Source organism: Triplophysa dalaica, chromosome 18, assembly GCF_015846415.1.
Source record: "Triplophysa dalaica isolate WHDGS20190420 chromosome 18, ASM1584641v1, whole genome shotgun sequence".
Classification (NCBI taxonomy): Eukaryota; Metazoa; Chordata; class Actinopteri; order Cypriniformes; family Nemacheilidae; genus Triplophysa; species Triplophysa dalaica.
In genome coordinates this window covers 21,470,463-21,489,829 of record NC_079559.1, presented here as the reverse complement: position 1 = coordinate 21,489,829, position 19,367 = coordinate 21,470,463, and the positions used below count along the sequence as shown (strand labels likewise).

The 19,367-nt window shown below is 39.8% G+C and overlaps 1 protein-coding gene across 1 annotated transcript; it reads right to left on the bottom strand.

The window, feature by feature from the left end:
- Nucleotides 1-2,713: 2,713 nt before the first annotated feature.
- LOC130439800 (cytochrome P450 2G1-like) lies at nt 2,714-17,694 on the bottom strand. Its single transcript, XM_056772351.1, has 10 exons — nt 17,559-17,694; nt 11,425-11,805; nt 6,919-7,081; nt 6,409-6,558; nt 6,140-6,300; nt 5,537-5,713; nt 5,302-5,443; nt 3,478-3,665; nt 3,201-3,342; nt 2,714-3,117 (listed from the first exon to the last, which is right to left on the bottom strand). The coding sequence occupies exons 2-10, from the start codon at nt 11,593-11,595 to the stop codon at nt 2,936-2,938; spliced, it is 1,476 nt and encodes a 491-aa protein (XP_056628329.1). The 5' UTR covers nt 11,596-11,805; nt 17,559-17,694; the 3' UTR covers nt 2,714-2,935.
- Between the last annotated feature and the right edge of the window lie 1,673 nt (nt 17,695-19,367).

The following is a 19,367-nucleotide window of genomic DNA, read 5'->3' as shown; positions in this document are numbered from 1 at the left end:
TAACAACAGCCTTAACATGTAGACAGAGTAATTCTATCAGACTGTTTACATCAACTTTTTCAAACATTTCCAAATTCCTTTTTTAATTTCAAGACTGAAGCTTTAAAGTGTAGGTAACATATGTTTTTTTAGGCCCTACTTTGGGTAATCGAGTGTCCAACAACAAGTTTATCTACATACAATGTGTAAAAACACACACAATCTCGTAATTATATGCAATTATTCGTACCCTAATTCTTGAGTGACTCAAATGATTCGTTCCGCGATTCACCCGTCTAGGTCCCTCCTACCCGTTAACCTTGTGTAATGTGATTGGTCAGATGGTTTAGTCTGTTGTGATTGGTCAAACGCGTTCATCATTTGTCGCAAAGTGAATGCCTACCATCATTACAGGATTACGGTTTACATGTGTTTGGATCTCTTTATATATGTGTGTAGATAGAGATGGCGGCGATTTTACCGTACCAGTTTGAGCCCGAGTCTGACGAGGAAGAAGACGCTAATCCTCCACAAACTCCACCATGACTGGAGCAGGATGTTAGTCAGTGTCAAGTGACAACTCTTGTCATAAAAACTCTCAGTGTGACAACATGCATGTTGTGTTTTGCTTATCAATGACGTAAATTATTATTTTTCTTAAAATACGTTAGTAATACTATTATTTCGTCTAGTTGTGCGTTGTCATGGTACATAGAGCATTTCAAAAAGTCGACGTTATGAAAAATTATTGTAGTTTCACCCAAATACAGTTGTGTTCAAAATTATTCAACCCCCATTGAAATTGATTGTTTTGGTCGGTTTGACATTGACTATGATCATTCAGTCATCCTGCTTACAGGATGCTGGACTTGGAGGTATGCTTGGGATCATTGTCCTGTTGAAACGTCCAACATCTTCCAAGCCTCAGGTTTGTGACGGACTGCATCACATTGTCATCCAATATCTCCTGGTACTGAAAAGAATTCATGGTACCTTGCACACGCTGAAGCTTCCCAGTACCTGCAGAAGCAAAACAGCCCCAAAGCATGATTGACCCCCCGCCATGCTTCACAGTAGGCAAGGTGTTCTTTTCTTCATAGGCCTTGTTCTTCCTCCTCCAAACATAGCGTTGATCCATGGGCCCAAACAGTTCTAATTTTGTTTCATCAGTCCACAGCTTCAGGTAGCGCACAGCAGTCGAAGTCAGCATCTTCTTTCTGCCACGACCAGGTAGCGTTTCAACAGTGCCCTTTGCCTTGAATTTGTGAATGATGCTTCCTATGGTGTCTCTTGGTATGTTTAACATCTTTGCAATCTTCTTATAGCCATTGCCCTTCCTGTGAAGAGTAATCACCTGTTCTCTTGTCTTCCTGGACCATTCTCTTGACCTCACCATGTTTGTAACCACACCAGTAAATGTCTAGAAGGAGCTGAGTATCACAGTCATTTTAAAGCTGCCTAATTGGTGCTTATTAGGCTTTATTGCTGCTCCCTGATATTCACAGGTGTTTTCAATACCTGATTGAAAACACTTCATTGAACCTCTGTTCTTCAGAGTGGTAGTCTTTAAGGGGTTGAATAATTATGTCAATGAAGAATTCACAAAAGAAACATTTACTACTGTATTACAAAACTAATTTATGTCATTTTAGTTGCATATGGTTCTTTATGAAGTCCTTGTAGGATTTCATTCTGAATACAATTACAAATGTACACTAAATTCCCTAAAACCATTTACAGCATTGGGGGTTGAATAATTTTGAACACAACTGTATATCTAGATAGGGGCACGTGCGGCAAATGCGTCAAACTGCAAAGCGAGGATGAATATATTTGCTGCCAGGAAGTGCAACAGGTTGTTTACAAATTAATATGAATCAATTTGTTATGAAAAATATTTTCTATCGTTTGTTGCCATCAGAACAAAATAATTTCATAAAACATTCAATTAATTTCATAAACGTTTAAAGTATTTGGAGAATTAATTCATCCTTCTGCAGATCCCAGAAAGAAAAAGAACATTTACAATTCTCTTGTAACAGTATTATACATAGACTAGTTGACACAACATACAGTGTACCGTGTTCGTATCTTCAGATGTTATTACAATACAGATAGTACTCAACTTTGTTCTTGAAACAAATACTTTGAGAATTCATGGATTGAACAATTAAATCAGCCGAGTACATTGTAAGATAAACAAACTGTAACACCCCAGAAATAACAGTACATGCTAATGTTAGTGTTATATGCATTAGCTAAACACAGACATAAGGTACGAAAATATTTCTTGAAGTTCAGACAAATATCAAAAGTCAAACTTACAGGTTGGGACTCGGTGGAGCTAAAAGGTCCAAATAGAGTTGGTATTGCCCCTCTCTCAAAAATACTTGTTTCACATATCCTGCACTTAACGCGCCAAGATTATCAAAGCAATCATCTGTGAAATGACGCACACACAGTTAAACCCTTGTGTTATACTCCTTTCGGTATTCTTTGAAAAATGAATTGTAACCATTTTTCCCTCAGACGTTCTTCCTTTGGTAGCTGATATAAGACGGGCCTAGTTTCACACCGTAGAACACAGACACTAGACATGATACACATGCATCACGAAAGTGCGACAGTGTTTAGGGGAGGAGACATAAGTTTTCCCGGCAGTCTCAGCAACACGTTTATGTATAGTGACGTAGATATGCATCCACGACTCGTTTGTGTGAATCAGAGTCGACTCTCATTTTTATAAGCAAATAACTTCGTTATTTATTCACCTTCGAACTTACAACTTGGCAGACAGCTTACTTTCAAACACGGCAATATAACAGACTGCATGAAACGTCATTTTCATGATCTCATGTTACGTACTCTTTAAGAGTGAACAAAGTGTATTTCGTGTCGATTTCAGTTTCTCTGACAAGTTTGTTTATTTTAAGAGAGGTTGCCATGTCCACGTCAATCAGCGGGGGGAGGCAATGAGCTTAAAGTATCGTGGCGTGTTGGCGAAACCGCTGAGTTCAGGACTGAGATCTAAGCCATCTGGACCCTGTGGACTAGTGAAGCTAAACTTCTGAAGTAGAGACACGATGAACAGGAACAGCTCCATACGAGCCAGAGATTCTCCCACACAAGAGCGTTTACCTGCAGACATAAAACAGAGGAAAGGTAGCTCATGTAAGCTCTTTCATGCAGGAGCGGTTTGGACTAGACGTTTGGTAGTTTACCTGCAGAAAAGGGCATAAAGGCTGGACTCTTTTTAAAGTTGCCATTGGCATCCAGGAAGTGGTCGGGGTTAAATGTCCAAGGGCTCTCCCAGTGTCCCTCATCCCTCAGGACAGAATGCAACAGGGGAATGATCACTGTGTCCTGGAGAAATCACAAATGTAAACTCATTCCAGATTCAACACAACACGTGAAGATGTGTTGGATTTATGTCATCAGTTTGTTTTCCAGTACAATCCACCAATTAGGTAAAAAACAAGAGCAGCATATGATTGTTACCTTTGGAATTGCGTAACCTCGGAATGAGATGTCATGTGTGGCGTAGTGAGGAATACTGAATGGTATGATGTCCAGATATCGCTGAACTTCATGAATCACAGCATCCGTGAAGGGGAGGGACTTCCTGTCTTCCATTGTTGGGATTCTGTCCGGTCCGATAACTCGATCAATCTCCCTCTGCATTTCCTCTACATCCATAGATCAAACCATACTGCTATTAGTATGAGATGAAAACATCACATCATCATAATGACATTTTAAATTATGTTTTATTAACAAAGTTGCTGAGGAACATGTGCAGATAACTAACCCAGCAGGTTTCCTATAACCAATCTCACCATTCGTCCTTTTAGCTCGGGAAACCCCCCCTCTACAAATAGACAAGACACCTCAGCCTCCAAATACACATACTCTCCTTCCCTTATCATCCGTACTTATTATCTGCGAGGGCAACTTGTGAAGTCTGGGAGAGCGGGGGAACTGTGTTATCTATTCAAGTCTATTTAACAGTTGCTAGGAATGCCTCACATGCTTCAATATGGTTAAGGCAGTGATTAAGACAATATATGGTTGGATCTGGTGACTTACACACGAAACTCAGAAATAGAAAAAAAATACAATGATAAAGTCTACTTTCGCTCTGACAAAACACATCAACACTTTTCACAATGGGGTATACGCATGACCATGCACGGCTCTCCTGTTTTTCCCAAGTGGTTATTGTCTTTAGGGCAACATCATGTCGACAACATTTAAATCAACCAATCAGATTTCAGAAATAAGTTAACAGTTTATTTTAAATGTAATCTTCCAACCAGGATTAGGTGCTTCCAGACCTTTTTCACTTCTCATTAAGTTCTGGTTCTGGTTGGCATTTGGTGTGGGTTTAGATTTTATTTATAAAAATGTTGTCCTTAGGTCAAGAAAATATGTTGCCCTGAAGACATCCACCACCATATGTGTAATAAAATTCAAGATAGGGAAGGAAGGAGACAGGAACCGGCAAACATTTAAACATTTAATAACAGAAATAATAACAGCTGGCGGCCCCTCACGGACGACCGCCGGCGAAATAACATAAACATAAATACAAATACAAACGTAACACAAGTTCGGGCCCGGTCCTCTCTCTTCGACGGTCCGGTCGCTCGTTCCAATCTCCTACGTGATTTGAACCACGGTCTCGCCCCGCTTCCTCTACTACAATATGCAAATGGGGCGATGACGTACTTGTGCTAAAATCTCAGCCAGCTAAGCCACTTATGCTCTCATTGTGTTGAGGTCATTTTACGTCAAGTGATAATGCTGTGTTTAGTAAGAAAACATTCAAATTTCAGTGAACGGTCAGCACTACGGCTGAACATTGCTATGTACCTTTGTCATCATGCCTCGAGGAAATGCAAAAGTTGACTTAGCTTTTTTTCACGTTTGTGAATCTAGCTTAAAACCGATAGCCTGAAGCGCTTCTCCTTTATGGTTGTTGATGTATGACGTAGTGTTTGGATGATTAGACTCACGTCACTGATTGTAATCCTATATGCATCTTGAAGCGCCCGAGAGAAAAACGCTATTGTTTTCTATGGACGGACATAACAGAGCTGGCGGAGATTTTAGCGGACATACGCCGTAGCACCGTGTGCATATACCCCATTCACAGAGGACAATGAGAAAAAAGGACCCAAAGCACAAATCTCTGCGTTAGTTATTTCCCCACTCAGCCCTACACTAGCACAAGATGGGTCTGTTTACTGTCACTATAAGTCCAGCAGCACACTTCTAAAGAAGCCCCTGATGTACGACCACATGCAGGCGTATCTGTCTCACCCTGTATGTGCGGGTGCTTGATCAGCAGCATTAGGGCGTATCTGATAGTACTGCTGGTGGTCTCTGTACCAGCCAGAAACAAATTCAAAACAGTCGCCCACAAGTTGTTTGCGTGGAATTCTGTGTCAGGATTGTCCTTCTCCTATGAAGAAACAGGAAAAAAGAAAGAACACACTTATTTAAAGGAATAATAATGAAAAACATGCAGAGAAAGATGAGAGAGATTCCTTCCTACCTGTTTGAGTCTGATAAGAAAGCAGTCGATAAAGTCTCGTGGGTCTTGGAAGTCTAAATCCTGCTCGTGCTCCTTGATCTTACCCATGATAAAGTTTTTTAAGTCCTCTGTCTCTCTAAACATGGCATGATGTTTACCTGGCAGGAGTTCCATTAGTCCAGGAAAGACATTGTACATCTGTTGAGAGATTGAAAAGAGGACATCCGCAGAGTTTTTTTTTAAAATAAAAGTTCATTTGAGTTTTATTTACACCCTTTTGCATTGTTGCAAAGCAGCTTGACGTACACTCATGACTTACGAAGCTAGTTCAAACCGCCTTCATGATATCACTCTTAAAGAGTAGTTGTTTGAAGGTGAGGTGACCTAGTTTGTTTGTTTTTAGCAAAAGTTGCAGAACAACTTCAACTGATGAACCGCTCACTAGTGACGCAGGTCCATTTAAATGCCAAGGGCTTGAAATGTCATTTCTAGCACATGTTCCTCTAATGATGGATCACATTGCCTTCACTGGAAGAACCGTATTTAGGGATTTCTTAAACATACAGTACACAGGTAACGTCAGGTCTCTGGCTCCAACGCCAATGGGATGTTCCGCCTGCTTACCTGACCCCAAGGGCTGCTGATGAAGCGTACAATTTTGGAGATGATATGGAGCAAGTGAAGAAAGTTTTCGTCTTTGTAACTAAAGCGCTGCCCAAACACCAGAGAACAGATCACGTTGGACACGGCCCTGCTCACGAAGAAGGCTATATCTACTGGTTCGGCTGTGGGCCAATAAAAAACTCATTACAATCTATTCATTCTGACAGCCTTGAATGCAGCATGTTGCACTTCTATTTCTATTGCATTTTTGGGGTGCTCACTTCACTCACATTTGGTTTCCTCAAAACTCTGCACGAAGTATCTGCTCTCTTCTTGAGTCCACTCTTCCATTCTTTTGCGGCCCATCCCAAAGTCCCTCAGTGTGGTGAGAGTGAAACGCCTGAGATGTTGCCAGCGCTCGCCGTTACTAATGATCAGACCTACAAACACGTATGATGGAACAAAACTTTAGACAGGTGGGTCTGCCGAGTTTAGACCCAAGTTTAATAGAACACACCTGGACAAGCTATTCAGCCGCGTTTAACTGAATGCAGATCTGTGCAGATTGTTTGGTGTGTGACATTAAAATACAGTAAAAGCAATTCAAACACATACTCTCGCGGTAATAGATTTGCGAAGCGCTGAATTAAGTTGAACGCTTTCCTGAATCCTTAAGATCAGCTTGTTCAGTTGTGTTTTAACAGGCTCGGGGTTAAACTCGCAGGCCAGAGTTGAGAACCAGTCTGAACTATGATCATATTGTTTATAAACGTCAGGCAAACAGAAAACTCTTCACGTACCGTAGCCTTTCAAAACCCTGCATAGGAAAGGAATAGGAGCTCTGGACGCAAAGTCTTCTGCGTGATCCACGAGGGCCTCCTTCACGGTCTCATAACCCACCAGAACTACTGTTCTCTGAGGCCCGAGGTACACTGTCATCACAGGCCCGTAGGTTTTGCTCCACTGTTTAAAAGACCAGCATTTATTACCACACACCAGCCAGAGCTTCTTTCTGTGTCATGTTTGTAACAGAATAACATCTCTAATGAGTCCTTACATGTAAAACTTATTTTGATTTACAATCAACTAATTATGACTTAACATTACTTGTAATGTGGTGCTTAGATGGAAAATGATCTAGTTTAACTTAAGATAACAAACCTCTTGAATCCGAATCACTATAAGTTCATAAAATTGACATTTTTATTACAAGAAGCCATGCGGAATACCCAAAATCCGTGAAAATGTTTGATTATCGATTCAGATACTGCACGGTAATAGTTGGAAATAAGAGCTCAAAGAGGGTTTTCAATAATTTGTTAAAATGTTATGTGTCATATACCTGTAAAGGCACAAAAACGAAAACTCTATCATGCCATTGACGGAAAATGTACAGTTTTGTACTTGTTTTGACAGTGTTTTCTGTGATATAAGAATTCAGTTGTTCCGAGTTTTCTTTGGTAAACATTAGTGGTGGGCATAGATTAATCTAGATTAAAATGTCTCATTTGAATTCAGAATATGTGTGCTACCCAAATAATGACTAAAAGTAAGTCTTTGAGAAGGGGTTTCTCAAGCCAGGTGGCGCATTAGACCAGGGGCTCATCTCCTGTTTCCAAAATGCATCACAAACTGCTTGAGAAAGCTGTTCTACTATGGTAATTGGTGTTGAAAATAAATGATGTTCAATAAGATGTACTTGTGTTTACTTCCGCATTAGCTAAGGGATGATTTGCGTTTAGGTGGTACTTGAGACTGGAAGAGCTCCTACAGTACATTTACATTTAGTCATTTAGCAGACGCTTTTATCCAAAGCAACTTACAAAGAGTGAGGGAGCAACAAGCGATATGTCATACAGGAGCCATAATACATTAGGTGCTGATACAAATTTACTGGTTTCAACTAAAGCTAGACCACTACCTGTTGAGAGAAAGTGTTTTTTTTAAACCAATTCCGCATTGCACAAGGTGCAAACAACCTTAGTCTTGTCGATGTTTCCATTGGGAAGCTTCTTAAAAATTAATATTCCCTGAAGCAAACCCGGCGGCTTCAAAGCTGCATCCATGTTAGCACGTCACGTTTGATGTGGTCATTTCACAGTAACGTTATGTTGTGTTCAGACCAAATGCGGATGGCGCGTCATGCGCGAGTGATTTACATGTTAAGTCAATGCAAAGAGGCGATAGACCTACTTGCTGCGCGAATGAAGCCCTGGTCATTAGATGATGAGGCTGCGCAAATGACGCGAATTGCGCGAAACAGGCGAGTTGAAAAATAGCTAGATATACAGTTGTGTTCAAAATTATTCAACCCCCACTGAAATTGATTGTTTTGGTCGGTTTGAAATTGATTATGATAATTCAGTCATCCTGCTTACAATTAAATCAAAGAGGCACGTGTAGGTCAGACAAATATAACATAACATTTATAATGAAATAACCACAAATGTCTTTTCTGAGCTCACATCATTATCAGTTTTATTCAACCCCCAAGTGACATTCAATCTTAGTACTTAGTACAACATCCTTTTACAGTTATAACAGCTTTTAAACGTGAAGCATAGCTTGACACAAGTGTCTTGCAGCGATCTACGGGTATCTTCGCCCATTCATCATGGGCAAAAGCCTCCAGTTCAGTCACATTCTTAGGCTTGCTCACTGCAACTGCTTTCTTTAAGTCCCACCAGAGGTTCTCAATCGGATTTAAGTCTGGTGACTGCGATGGCCACTTCAAAATGTTCCAGCCTTTAATCTGCAACCATGCTCTAGTGGACTTGGAGGTATGCTTGGGATCATTGTCCTGTTGAAAGGTCCAACGTCTTCCAAGCCTCAGGTTTGTGATGGACTGCATCACATTGTCATCCAATATCTCCTGGTACTGAAGACAATTCATGGTACCTTGCACACGCTGAAGCTTCCCAGTACCTGCAGAAACAAAACAGCCCCAAAGCATAATTGACCCCCCGCCATGCTTTACAGTAGGCAAGGTGTTCTTTTCTTCATAGGCCTTGTTCTTCCTCCTCCAAACATAGCGTTGATCCATGGGCCCAAACAGTTCTAATTTTGTTTCATCAGTCCACAGAACACTATCCCAAAACTTCTGTGGTTTGTCCACATGACTTTTGGCATACTGCAGTCGACTCTTCTTATTCTTTGGGGACAGCAAGGGGGTGCGCCTGGGAGTTCTGGCATGGAGGCCTTCATTACGCAGGGTGCACCGTATTGTCTGAGCAGAAACTTCAGTCCCCACATCTGACAAATCTTTTCTCAGTTCCTCAGCAGTCACACGGGGACTTTTCTCCACTCTACGCTTCAGGTAGCGCACAGCAGTCGAAGTCAGCATCTTCTTTCTTCCACGACCAGGTAGCGTTTCAACAGTGCCCTTTGCCTTGAATTTGCGAATGATGCTTCCTATGGTGTCTCTTGGTATGTTTAACATCTTTGCAATCTTCGTATAGCCATTGCCCTTCCTGTGAAGAGTAATCACCTGTTCTCTTGTCTTCCTGGACCATTCTCTTGACCTCACCATGTTTGTAACCACACCAGTAAATGTCTAGAAGGAGCTGAGTATCACAGTCATTTTAAAGCTGCCTAATTGGTGCTTATTAGGCTTTATTGCTGCTCCCTGATATCCACAGGTGTTTTCAATACCTGATTGAAAACACTTCATTGAACCTCTGTTCTTCAGAGTGGTAGTCTTTAAGGGGTTGAATAATTATGTCAATGAAGAATTCACAAAAGAAACATTTACTACTGTATTACAAAACTAATTGATGTCATTTTAGTTGCATATGGTTCTTTAAGAAGTCCTTGTAGGATTTCATTCTGAATACAATTACAAATGTACACTAAATTCCCTAAAACCATTTACAGCATTGGGGGTTGAATAATTTTGAACACAACTGTACATTCGCGCTAAAATATCAAGGTGAAAGTCATCATAGCTTGCGTAGTATAGACCCAGCTCCCAACACAACTTTGAGAATAGATTAACGGCGACATTTTTTTTATCGCGCGATAAGAGTCTCACGTTAACGCAGCACGTTAACCTCGTTAACGGCCCACCACTAGTAAACACTAAACACTGACCCTGTTCACTCATGTTTGGTCTGTTTATTTCTTGTTGTGGAAAAATGTAGTCTGAAGTTTGTTCTATCAGTCAATGTTTGAGTGCTGAAAGCTATGTGAAGGAATGATTTTGAGTTAGCGTCAAGTAAGGTATTTGAGTAAAAAACTACAAAACCAGTCTTAAAGGTACAGTTTGTAGAAATCGCTGCTAGAGGGCGCACAATAAAAAAAAAAACAATGCTGTAGCTTGATGACGCTGTGTGGAAGCGTTGAATGATTGGATCTGTTGTCTTCAATTCCACCGCTGATGGTACCGCTGATACTTCAGTCAGACGGGAAAGAGAAATCATGTTAGCGGAAGAGGTAGAGTAATAAAGTTGTATAAATGTTGAGTTTGTTGAAATTTTTTGTTTTTCATTATAATGAATTAGACCCGAAAAGCTGTTAGAATCATCTGAGATATTGTAAGTACTCAGCTGAAAAAAATATATAACATTGGCCTAATGTTTTTGGATACTTTACTGCAAACTCTACCTTTAAGTAGCACAGGAACATTTTTAGTAATCGCCAAAAATACAAGGTATGGGTAAAAATGTATGTAACGAGCAAGGCGGGACGAGAGTGGAAGCATAAAAGGACGAGCGAAAGGAGTGTACGACGAGAGAGGACCAGGCCTTAATTTTATGTTTGGTTTTATTATGTTTGTGTGGCCGGCAGTCGACCGCGAGGGAGCTGCTGTCATTCTACATTAGTTTTGTGTATTTTATTAGAAAGTTGGTTTAATGTTCGCCGGTTCCTGCCTGCTTCTTCCCATTCCTTGAACCTGTTTCATTACCGGTTTGTCTTTTTGCCAAAAATTATTAGGATATTAAGTAAATATCCTATCTTAATTGTAAAAACGTTCTTTTTGTGAGTGGATGGGCTGTTACAGTGCCTCAGATGAACAACTTCAAAGGCGATTTTGCTTTTTTGCACCTTCAGATTCCAGCTTTGTAAACAGATGATGTAAAAATCTCAATTTCAAAACATTGAGCCTTTAGAGTCTTGTCGTCCAGGGTCACATATCATTGATAAAGTTCTTTGAGTAGACGCTGTTTTTAAATCTGTTTCCACGAGTCATCACAACTACATCTGCATTACACCTGCAATGGCTTGAACTGAACTGTGTTGTTTGTAGAAGAAAAGGAAAGATAAAACTGAACAGAAAAAGACATGCATAGTATTGCCTTCTCTCTTACCTTTGTGAAGCTTTTAAAGGGTGCACGTTTGTCCATCACATGTAAGTTGCCAATCAGTGGCAGTGCCAGCGGGCCTGGAGGTAAAGAACGTCCACTCGTCCTCCTCCGCCACATGACCAACACCAACACGGCCAGTATTAAGAGCAACACCAATGAGCTTGAGACTTCCATCTCTCAGAAAGTCAGTTGCAGCGCTAGCTTGGGAACGCTCTGCTGCGCGTTGCCTTGATTGTTGTTATTTGTAGCGAGGGCGGAAGGGGGTGGTTCCGGCGTAAATGGGACAGAGGTGAAGTATGTGCTGGAACACCTGCTTTTACACATTAACCAGTGTGGACTCTGACCTCTTCACCCACTCTCCAGCAGCCCAGACACGCCTTAGGACTGATATCATTCAACAAAACATGAAACAGACCATTAACAATCAATCAATTCCTTACAAGATTTGATCATGATGTGGTCAGGGTGATCAGGGTTTATCGGTGTTGTCATCCTATGAATGGTTTACTAACGCTTTTATGAAAAGACCACACTGTCATCTCAGAAATGTCAAAAAAAAGTTAGAAAATTTCAGAGACCGAAGTATGAGCTAATGTTGTTGTGTTGGGTCATTCAAGCTTTTTTCACGTAGAAAAAAAAATAGAAAAAAAAATAGCTTAACACTAAAATAGCTTTCATGTCGCTCGGTGGTTAGAGGATGGCGCTAACAACATCAAGGTCGTTGGTTCAAAACCAGGAGATTGCACATACTTAGAAACAAATGTATAGGATAATGAAATGTAAGTTGCTTTGGATAAAAGCATCTGCCAAATGCATAAATGTAAAATGTAAATGACATTTTTGAATGGCAGAAAAAGGGGTTAGAAAATGAAGGCTTGACTTCAACACTTGTAATCATTATTGTTGAAGGACTGTGAGTTAAAACACTGCGTGAAACAGATGCATGATAGCTATTTGATTTTACATGTTTCTGGGAATAAAATGTCCAACTTTGGCTTCCATTCAAACTGACGGCTCTCTAGAATTGACAGAAGCAATACTCAGTGTTAACAAACTCTAAACCAGACAACGGAGAACAGAGGGAAATTAAAGTGGACAACTGCTAGTGGCATCAAAATGATATACACTGCAAGTGTAATATTCTGTTTCATTATGAACTGGAAACACAGGATATTTCAGGCCCATGAAGATCACAGAACATTTGAAAATTGTTTTACAAACTTAAAGAAGTAGTTCCCTTTCAAAATACATTTTCATGATCATTTACTCACCCTGTGTCATCCAAGATGTTTATGGAGTTTTTTTTTGTGGAAAAGAAATGAAGGTTTTTGATGAAAACATTCCAGGATTTTTCTCCATATAGTGGACTTCAATGGACTCCAAACTCTCACAGTTTCAGTTCAGCTTCAAAGGGCTTTAAACCATAACAGATGATAAATAAAGGTCTTATCTAGAGAAAAAAAAATCTTGCTCATTTAAAAAAATAAAATGCTCGCCTTGGTCTGTTCTGTGCTGCGCGTTTATGACTTCATGTAATATGAAATTACGTTGAAAACTTGCACGTTCAACTTGTAAATATTGACTCAGTACTTCCGCCTCTATCAAGCATTAACCTTTTCAACGTAATTACATATTTTTTATTTCTAGTTAAAAAGCATATAACTTTTTATCTTTTAAAATGAGTGATGGTTTCTCTAGATAAAGAATGGTTTCTCTTTTTTTTTAGCGTCTTGAGTCCATTAAACTCCACTATATGGAGAAAAATCCTGGAATGTTTTCATCAAAAACCTTTATTTTTTTTCCACAAAAGAAACAAACACATAAACATCTTGGATGACATGAGGGTGAGTAAATTATTCCATTCCATTCCATTTTCTACCGCTTATCCGAACTACCTCGGGTCACGGGGAGGAAACCCCCGAGGCACGAGGAGAACATGCAAACTCCACACACACAAGTCGGAAGCAGGAATCGAACCCCCAACCCTGGAGGTGTGAGGCGAACGTGCTAACCACTAAGCCACCGTGTACTGTACTGTCATCAAGCCAAGGCATTACGGGCATATCGACATTGCACAGTTTTTTTTACCCATATTCCCCCGTGTTTCTCTTTGACACACAAACCATCAATAACCTTTGAGCATGAAAATAACAGCTTGCTTCATGCGCCAATTGCTTGTCTATGACAAATCTCCCTAGTATTCTTTTTGAATGTAAATGTTTGAATGTATTCGCTAGGTTTCTAGGAAAACCCTCAGCATAGGATAAATTCATTTGCACTAGAACCTTTCTATCGAGCAATATGATGTAGGGCTCAACAGAATTAAAGACTGACACCCAATAATGTATAGTCATTATGTAATTAAACATCCTCATAACCATTTGTCTTTTCTTCATAAACAAAAGTGAGATTTTAAAAATGGAGTGAATTGTAAACACCTCTTCTCAAGCTGCAAAAGAATGCAATAGCTTCGTAAAATAATTCCACACAACGTGTATTATATTTTTACTTTTGTTAAATAAATAAGGGGAACAATGAAGCCATTGATCCAAACGTATAAAGTGCCCCAAGACATGTTAGAGAAAAGAGGAAGATAGCTAAAGCTAAAATATCTTTCAAACGTTGCTAGACCTGATCAGTGTCTACTGTATATATGGCTCTGTGTATGAATGCAGTCCTCACATGACCCTCTATATAACTGCAGAGCTTCAGAAACCTGCATGCAAACAGTGTGAGCTGAAAATCTGCTTCATCATCCCACGAAGTGCCCTGTCATTACACACACTGTAAACTTGAACCTGGTGACTCCGCTGTATTCACTCACACTCACTATGACATAACACTTATATCAGTTAAAGATCACTCGCACAGGGGGTAGCTGGAGAATTCAACTCATAGAGGGATATTATATATCATATCACGTTCACCTAGTCTATTCATATGGGACAGAAGACGGTGATGTTGTTGTTAATCCTTCAGTAAATGATAAATGTTTATAAACGTCATATGAACTTATGAAACATTGTCTTGAGTAAACGCATGAAGACTTTAAACCAACTAATATCAAACTCTTCTCTGATAGCAGACTCAGTTCTGCAGGATAGTGAGATTGATCAGTTTAGGCATATGAATAATATGGAATAACATAAAGCTATCATTTTGGATCACTAACAAGTAAGTGTAATCTATTTAGGAGAGACCCCCCTCATATGATTGTAAAGCGCATTGGGTGTACAGCAATACATAATAAAGCGCTATATAAATGCATCATTCATTCATTCGTTATATCTATCAGTAAAACAAAGTGCAACGCTGATCAAATGGATGTTAACTGACCACCAAGCAAAAGCATTCAGCACCAAAAGTCCAATTATGGTGAGTATAGTGTTCAATTCAGCGATTTCTATTTGATGAAACTATGAATGTGAATGAAGCCAAAGTGACACCCTAAGGCCTCTTATGTGAGGTGTAGACTGGTGAAATGGTGATGAGAAAGGACTTTAGTTTTTCCCAATTTTTTGATAATTATGCAGCATTATGAAAGAAGTCTATCTATTATGCTAATCCAGCCTCCATTTATTTGACCAAAAACAACAACAGTGTGAAATGTTGTTAGAATTTAATATAATGGTGTTCTATTTTCTAAAGTGTAATTATTTATGTAATGCAAAGCTGAATTTTCAGCATCATTACTCCAGTGTCCTTCATAAATCATCTAATGGGCTGATTTATTACCAATGTTGGAAACAGTTGTTCAGGATTCTTTGATGAATATAAAGTTAAAAAGATTTCTTTGCAAAAACATTTAAGTGGTAATGAAGTGAATTTTTGCACGCAAGCACACTATTTTAACAGAAATATGGAAAACACAAACCCCATTCAACACTATTTTCATCATGAAATTGCATCATTAATAAGCCGTTGTGGCGTCACAGATGCTGTAAACACACGCAGTCGAAGAAACTCTTCAGTTCAGTTCTGTGCTCCAAGCGCCAATATATCAGCCAATATAACGGCTTCCAGTGTTAAATAATTATCGGTATATGCATATCTATGCATCTCTAGTTTGCATCGACTGTGACTGATTTTAAGCATCTGGACTCATTTCAGACTGTGTTTTGATTGTTTATTGTGGCAGTAATAGATTATTTACCTCCTCATTTATATCCAATGAAGTAACATGAGTACATCGCAATTGTAGCACAAACCTAAAAGTGAAATGTTTATTTCATTTATAGATTAGATGAACAGATATAATTTTATACGTTTTATACGTTACTGTACAGTTATAATATGTCAGATAATAGTCAGGTGTAGTTTGTGAAACAGTTTATACTGCTGTTTACAACACTGATTGAAATATTTGACATTCAACAGATTATCATTTGACACATTTAGCTGTTAAGTAATATATTTCTGCTGTCTGATGTTCATTTGTCTTTTCACTTTTTCTTTTTTTTTTCTTTAAGAACCACAAACAAAAGAAAACCAGAAGAAGAAAAGCAGTAGGCCTACCTGCTTTAAAGGTCTTATTGTATGAGCACTTTCAACAAGTTGGTATGATTTATTAGGGTCTTCATGAAATGTCTGTAACATATTTAGCTAAAAACACTCAATGGCTGTGTAAACAAAACTCTTTTTGCCTTGTCAAAAACAGCTCTGTTCGCAGCAACCCGTATTGGTGCGTGTCTCTTTAAAAGATAATGAGTTCCAGCGCACCTCACCCCCTTATGTATGGCGCAATGATATTTCCTGAACTCCTCCGCGGTTAGTTTCGTTTTAAACGTCTCAAATCATTTGTCCTGAGACAAAAAATCCGTCACAGCAAACAACGCATCCTAGTAATGTGTATGATATTCTGGCCTAAAATCCACGGAATACACACTTGCAGATCTCAGCGGAATTATGTGGATTATATCGCTTGTCATTAACTAGTTTGCTCTGTTTGCTGTGATGGATTTTTTGACTAAGGTCGAATGATTTGAGACGTTTAAAACGAAACTAACGATGTTAATGGCAAGCCGAATTAGCTTTTAATCATACTCAGGATATACATTTTTGATATCAACAATTACATTTTTACTAGTAAAAATGTGAATTCATGATATCAAAAATCACGCAATCACTCGCAGAAATGTGTTTTCTTGCTATCAAAAATATTCAATTTAAACAAGAAAAAAACGCAATTCTTGATACCTGTAATTGTATTTTTACTAGTTAAATATCACAATGGACTGCTATTCAAATTCAATTTCAGATATCAATAATTAATTTCTTACATGTTAAAAATGTTATTTCAGATATCAGAAATGCAATTCTTGTTAGTAAAAAACATACTTTTTCTTAGCAATAATTGTGTGGTTATGATAATGTCTATTCTTGATATCAACAATTAAATTACATGTAAAATTTCTAATTTCTGATATCAAAAATTACATTTTCGCTAGTGACAATGTTCATTCTTTATATCAATAATGTGATTGTTGCTAGTAAGAAAGCCATTTTAGATATCTAAAATAACTCTCAGATTTATTGATATCTGAAATCTATTTCCTGATATCGGAAATACCAAATACAACATGTTGAAAAACATTTACAGATATCAAGAATGAGCATTTCAATTGGTAAAAATTTAATTCTTGATATCAGAAATTGGCATTTTTACTAGTGAAAATGTAATTACTGATATGAAAAATAGTAATTGTTACTATTAAAAAATATATTCTTGATATCAAGAATTTCAATTTTTTCCTAGTAAAATTAATTGTTGATATAAAAAAATAATATCTTGAGAACTATTAAAAGCTAATTCGGCTTGCCATATATGTTCGGCCCTGATCATTAGCAAATAAACAAACAGCTTGTCACAGCTGAACATATAAACGCACATATGGAATTAACAATTCAGGTTTACTGGTACACGACGTATCAATGTAGACAAGTGTCCCAAACAACCTTAATTCACCTTACATGCAGCTAAACTCCAAGTGCCCATTTGCCAAATATCATATAAATATAGAGTTAGTTTAAACTGGCTTTAAATGTTCTATTTAGCCCGTGACTGACTTCGCTATTATAAGCTTACGTTATCCTCCTACATATACGGAACATTCAGACTGTTGATAAATATTACTCACAGCGGCAGCTTTGTCTCGTTCAGTTGGTCTCGATCTCTCGTGAGGAACAACTTTGAAGCTAATCCTGCATGGAAAAGTTTTCACGGAATATTACACAACACCCGTCTGTGCCAGTGGGCGGGGTTAGTGTGAAGATTCATGTCAAATCTTGGATGTGGTTCCATGCATGTTCAAATAAAGATCTGTTTAAATGTTCTCTGGTGTTGTTTTGTGTTGACTCTTGTCAGAAACCGTACAACAATTCAAAAGAACAATGAGGAAGCGACAGTTGTTTATGGGTGTTTTCCCTGTGAGCTAAAAGACCATTTACGAGAGACTTTGTCAGTGTGTTGACAATAATATTCGCCGTATAATTTTTTTCATTGCACCATCCATTTCCATACTTGTACAGAAATGATGTTTTATTAACAAAGTTTGGTAGGAACCCAAGCATATAAATCAGCACACCGTTCCATCACCAGCAAAAACCTATCAGCCGAGCACGCAATCTCAGGACAACCATCTCGGCTGGGACATCATTAGCAATCACAGCATCTACCCTATCAGCTCAAGCAAGCTCCATTATAAATAGACAAACAATCTTACCTGATGCTTCTCGCCAGATAAACATTGTCAAAATTCCTTTACGATGTCTGAGACTCCAGTAGTTCACAGGGTATCAAATATTCCAGATCCTTCTGCGCCATCATGCGCAACCCAGCTCTCCAGTTCAGAGTCGAATTCTACGGACGATTCCCAAGCTTCGCCTCGGGGCCGCCAGCCACGCCGCTCGGAGCGGCCTGCATCTAAGCGGTAGGGTTCGTCATCTCTCCCACCAGTGCGATGCCCCCCCGATCAGGTCGGCCCGACAGGCTGCCAACAACGAGTCAGGCTCGGCTTGGGGTCCCGTTCATTCCAGGCACGGGCAATCTACCTCTGCAGCTCGGCATGGCCTCCCTCACTCTCGATGCCGCCGCAGACATTCGGTTAATCTAGGTAGCGCACCAGTTGTGTTGGAAGCCGCGGAGATCCCGGCTAAGCACCTCCGGCAGCCCGAGACATCTCAGCTCAACGCGCATGACATCACATCGAATAGAGTTGGTCTACCAGGCAAAGCCGGCTGGAAACCTTCAGGAGCACCGGCGCAACATCATGTCTCTGGGGCGAGGCTGCCTCAGCTAGGGACACAAGCACTGGTCTCCGGACCATAATTCTTCGCCGTCGCTGCTAGCGCGACCCTGTCTCTGCTAGACGCACAAGCGCCCGCCGTTAGATTCGCCTTTCCCGACCCAGGCTCCTGGCTCGCAGCGCTGGAATCAATTTTTAGCATGAGGCTGCCCCCACTAGAGTCAAGGTGTCCGGTCTCTGGACCTCATTACTCGGCGCCGCTGCCAACGTTAGCGTGAGCATGTCTCCGCACGATGCGCAATCGGCCGCCATTCCCTCCTCTCTCTCTCTTTTTAACAGGCACGCCCTGCATTCTCACTGGCTACGGCGATCACGATGCCCGCGCCTCCAAATGCGCCTGCGTTGGAACCTCCACTAGTCTACAGTGGAGTCAGAGCACAGATTTTGGCAGGTGCGGATACCAATCTTTAACCGATATTTATTATCTTCTTTCACCCCTGTCACCTCCATCAGTTGAGCGCCATAACACATACGGTGATTTAGCTTTTAAAAATGCTTCACCCCACCACTTCCGCACGTTGTCATTTCCTGAATTCAAGGTAGCTTTCTCATGCTACATGGAAGGAATATGGACAGCCTTCCCCAATAGGAGACGCGAGCTGAGTGATTACTTGGCCCTTGTGGCTGAGTTCGCTCTCTCCT

What these genes read in the sequence shown, in the direction of transcription:
- LOC130439800 (XM_056772351.1), bottom strand. Translation starts at nt 11,595, where the DNA reads ATGGAAGTCTCAAGCTCATTGGTGTTGCTCTTAATACTGGCCGTGTTG. An exon ending in CCTTTAAAAGCTTCACAAAG is followed by an intron (nt 7,082 to 11,424) that starts GTAAGAGAGAAG and finishes TCTTTTAAACAG; the next exon opens with TGGAGCAAAACCTACGGGCC. An exon ending in GAGTTTTGAGGAAACCAAAT is followed by an intron (nt 6,301 to 6,408) that starts GTGAGTGAAGTG and finishes ATTGGCCCACAG; the next exon opens with CCGAACCAGTAGATATAGCC.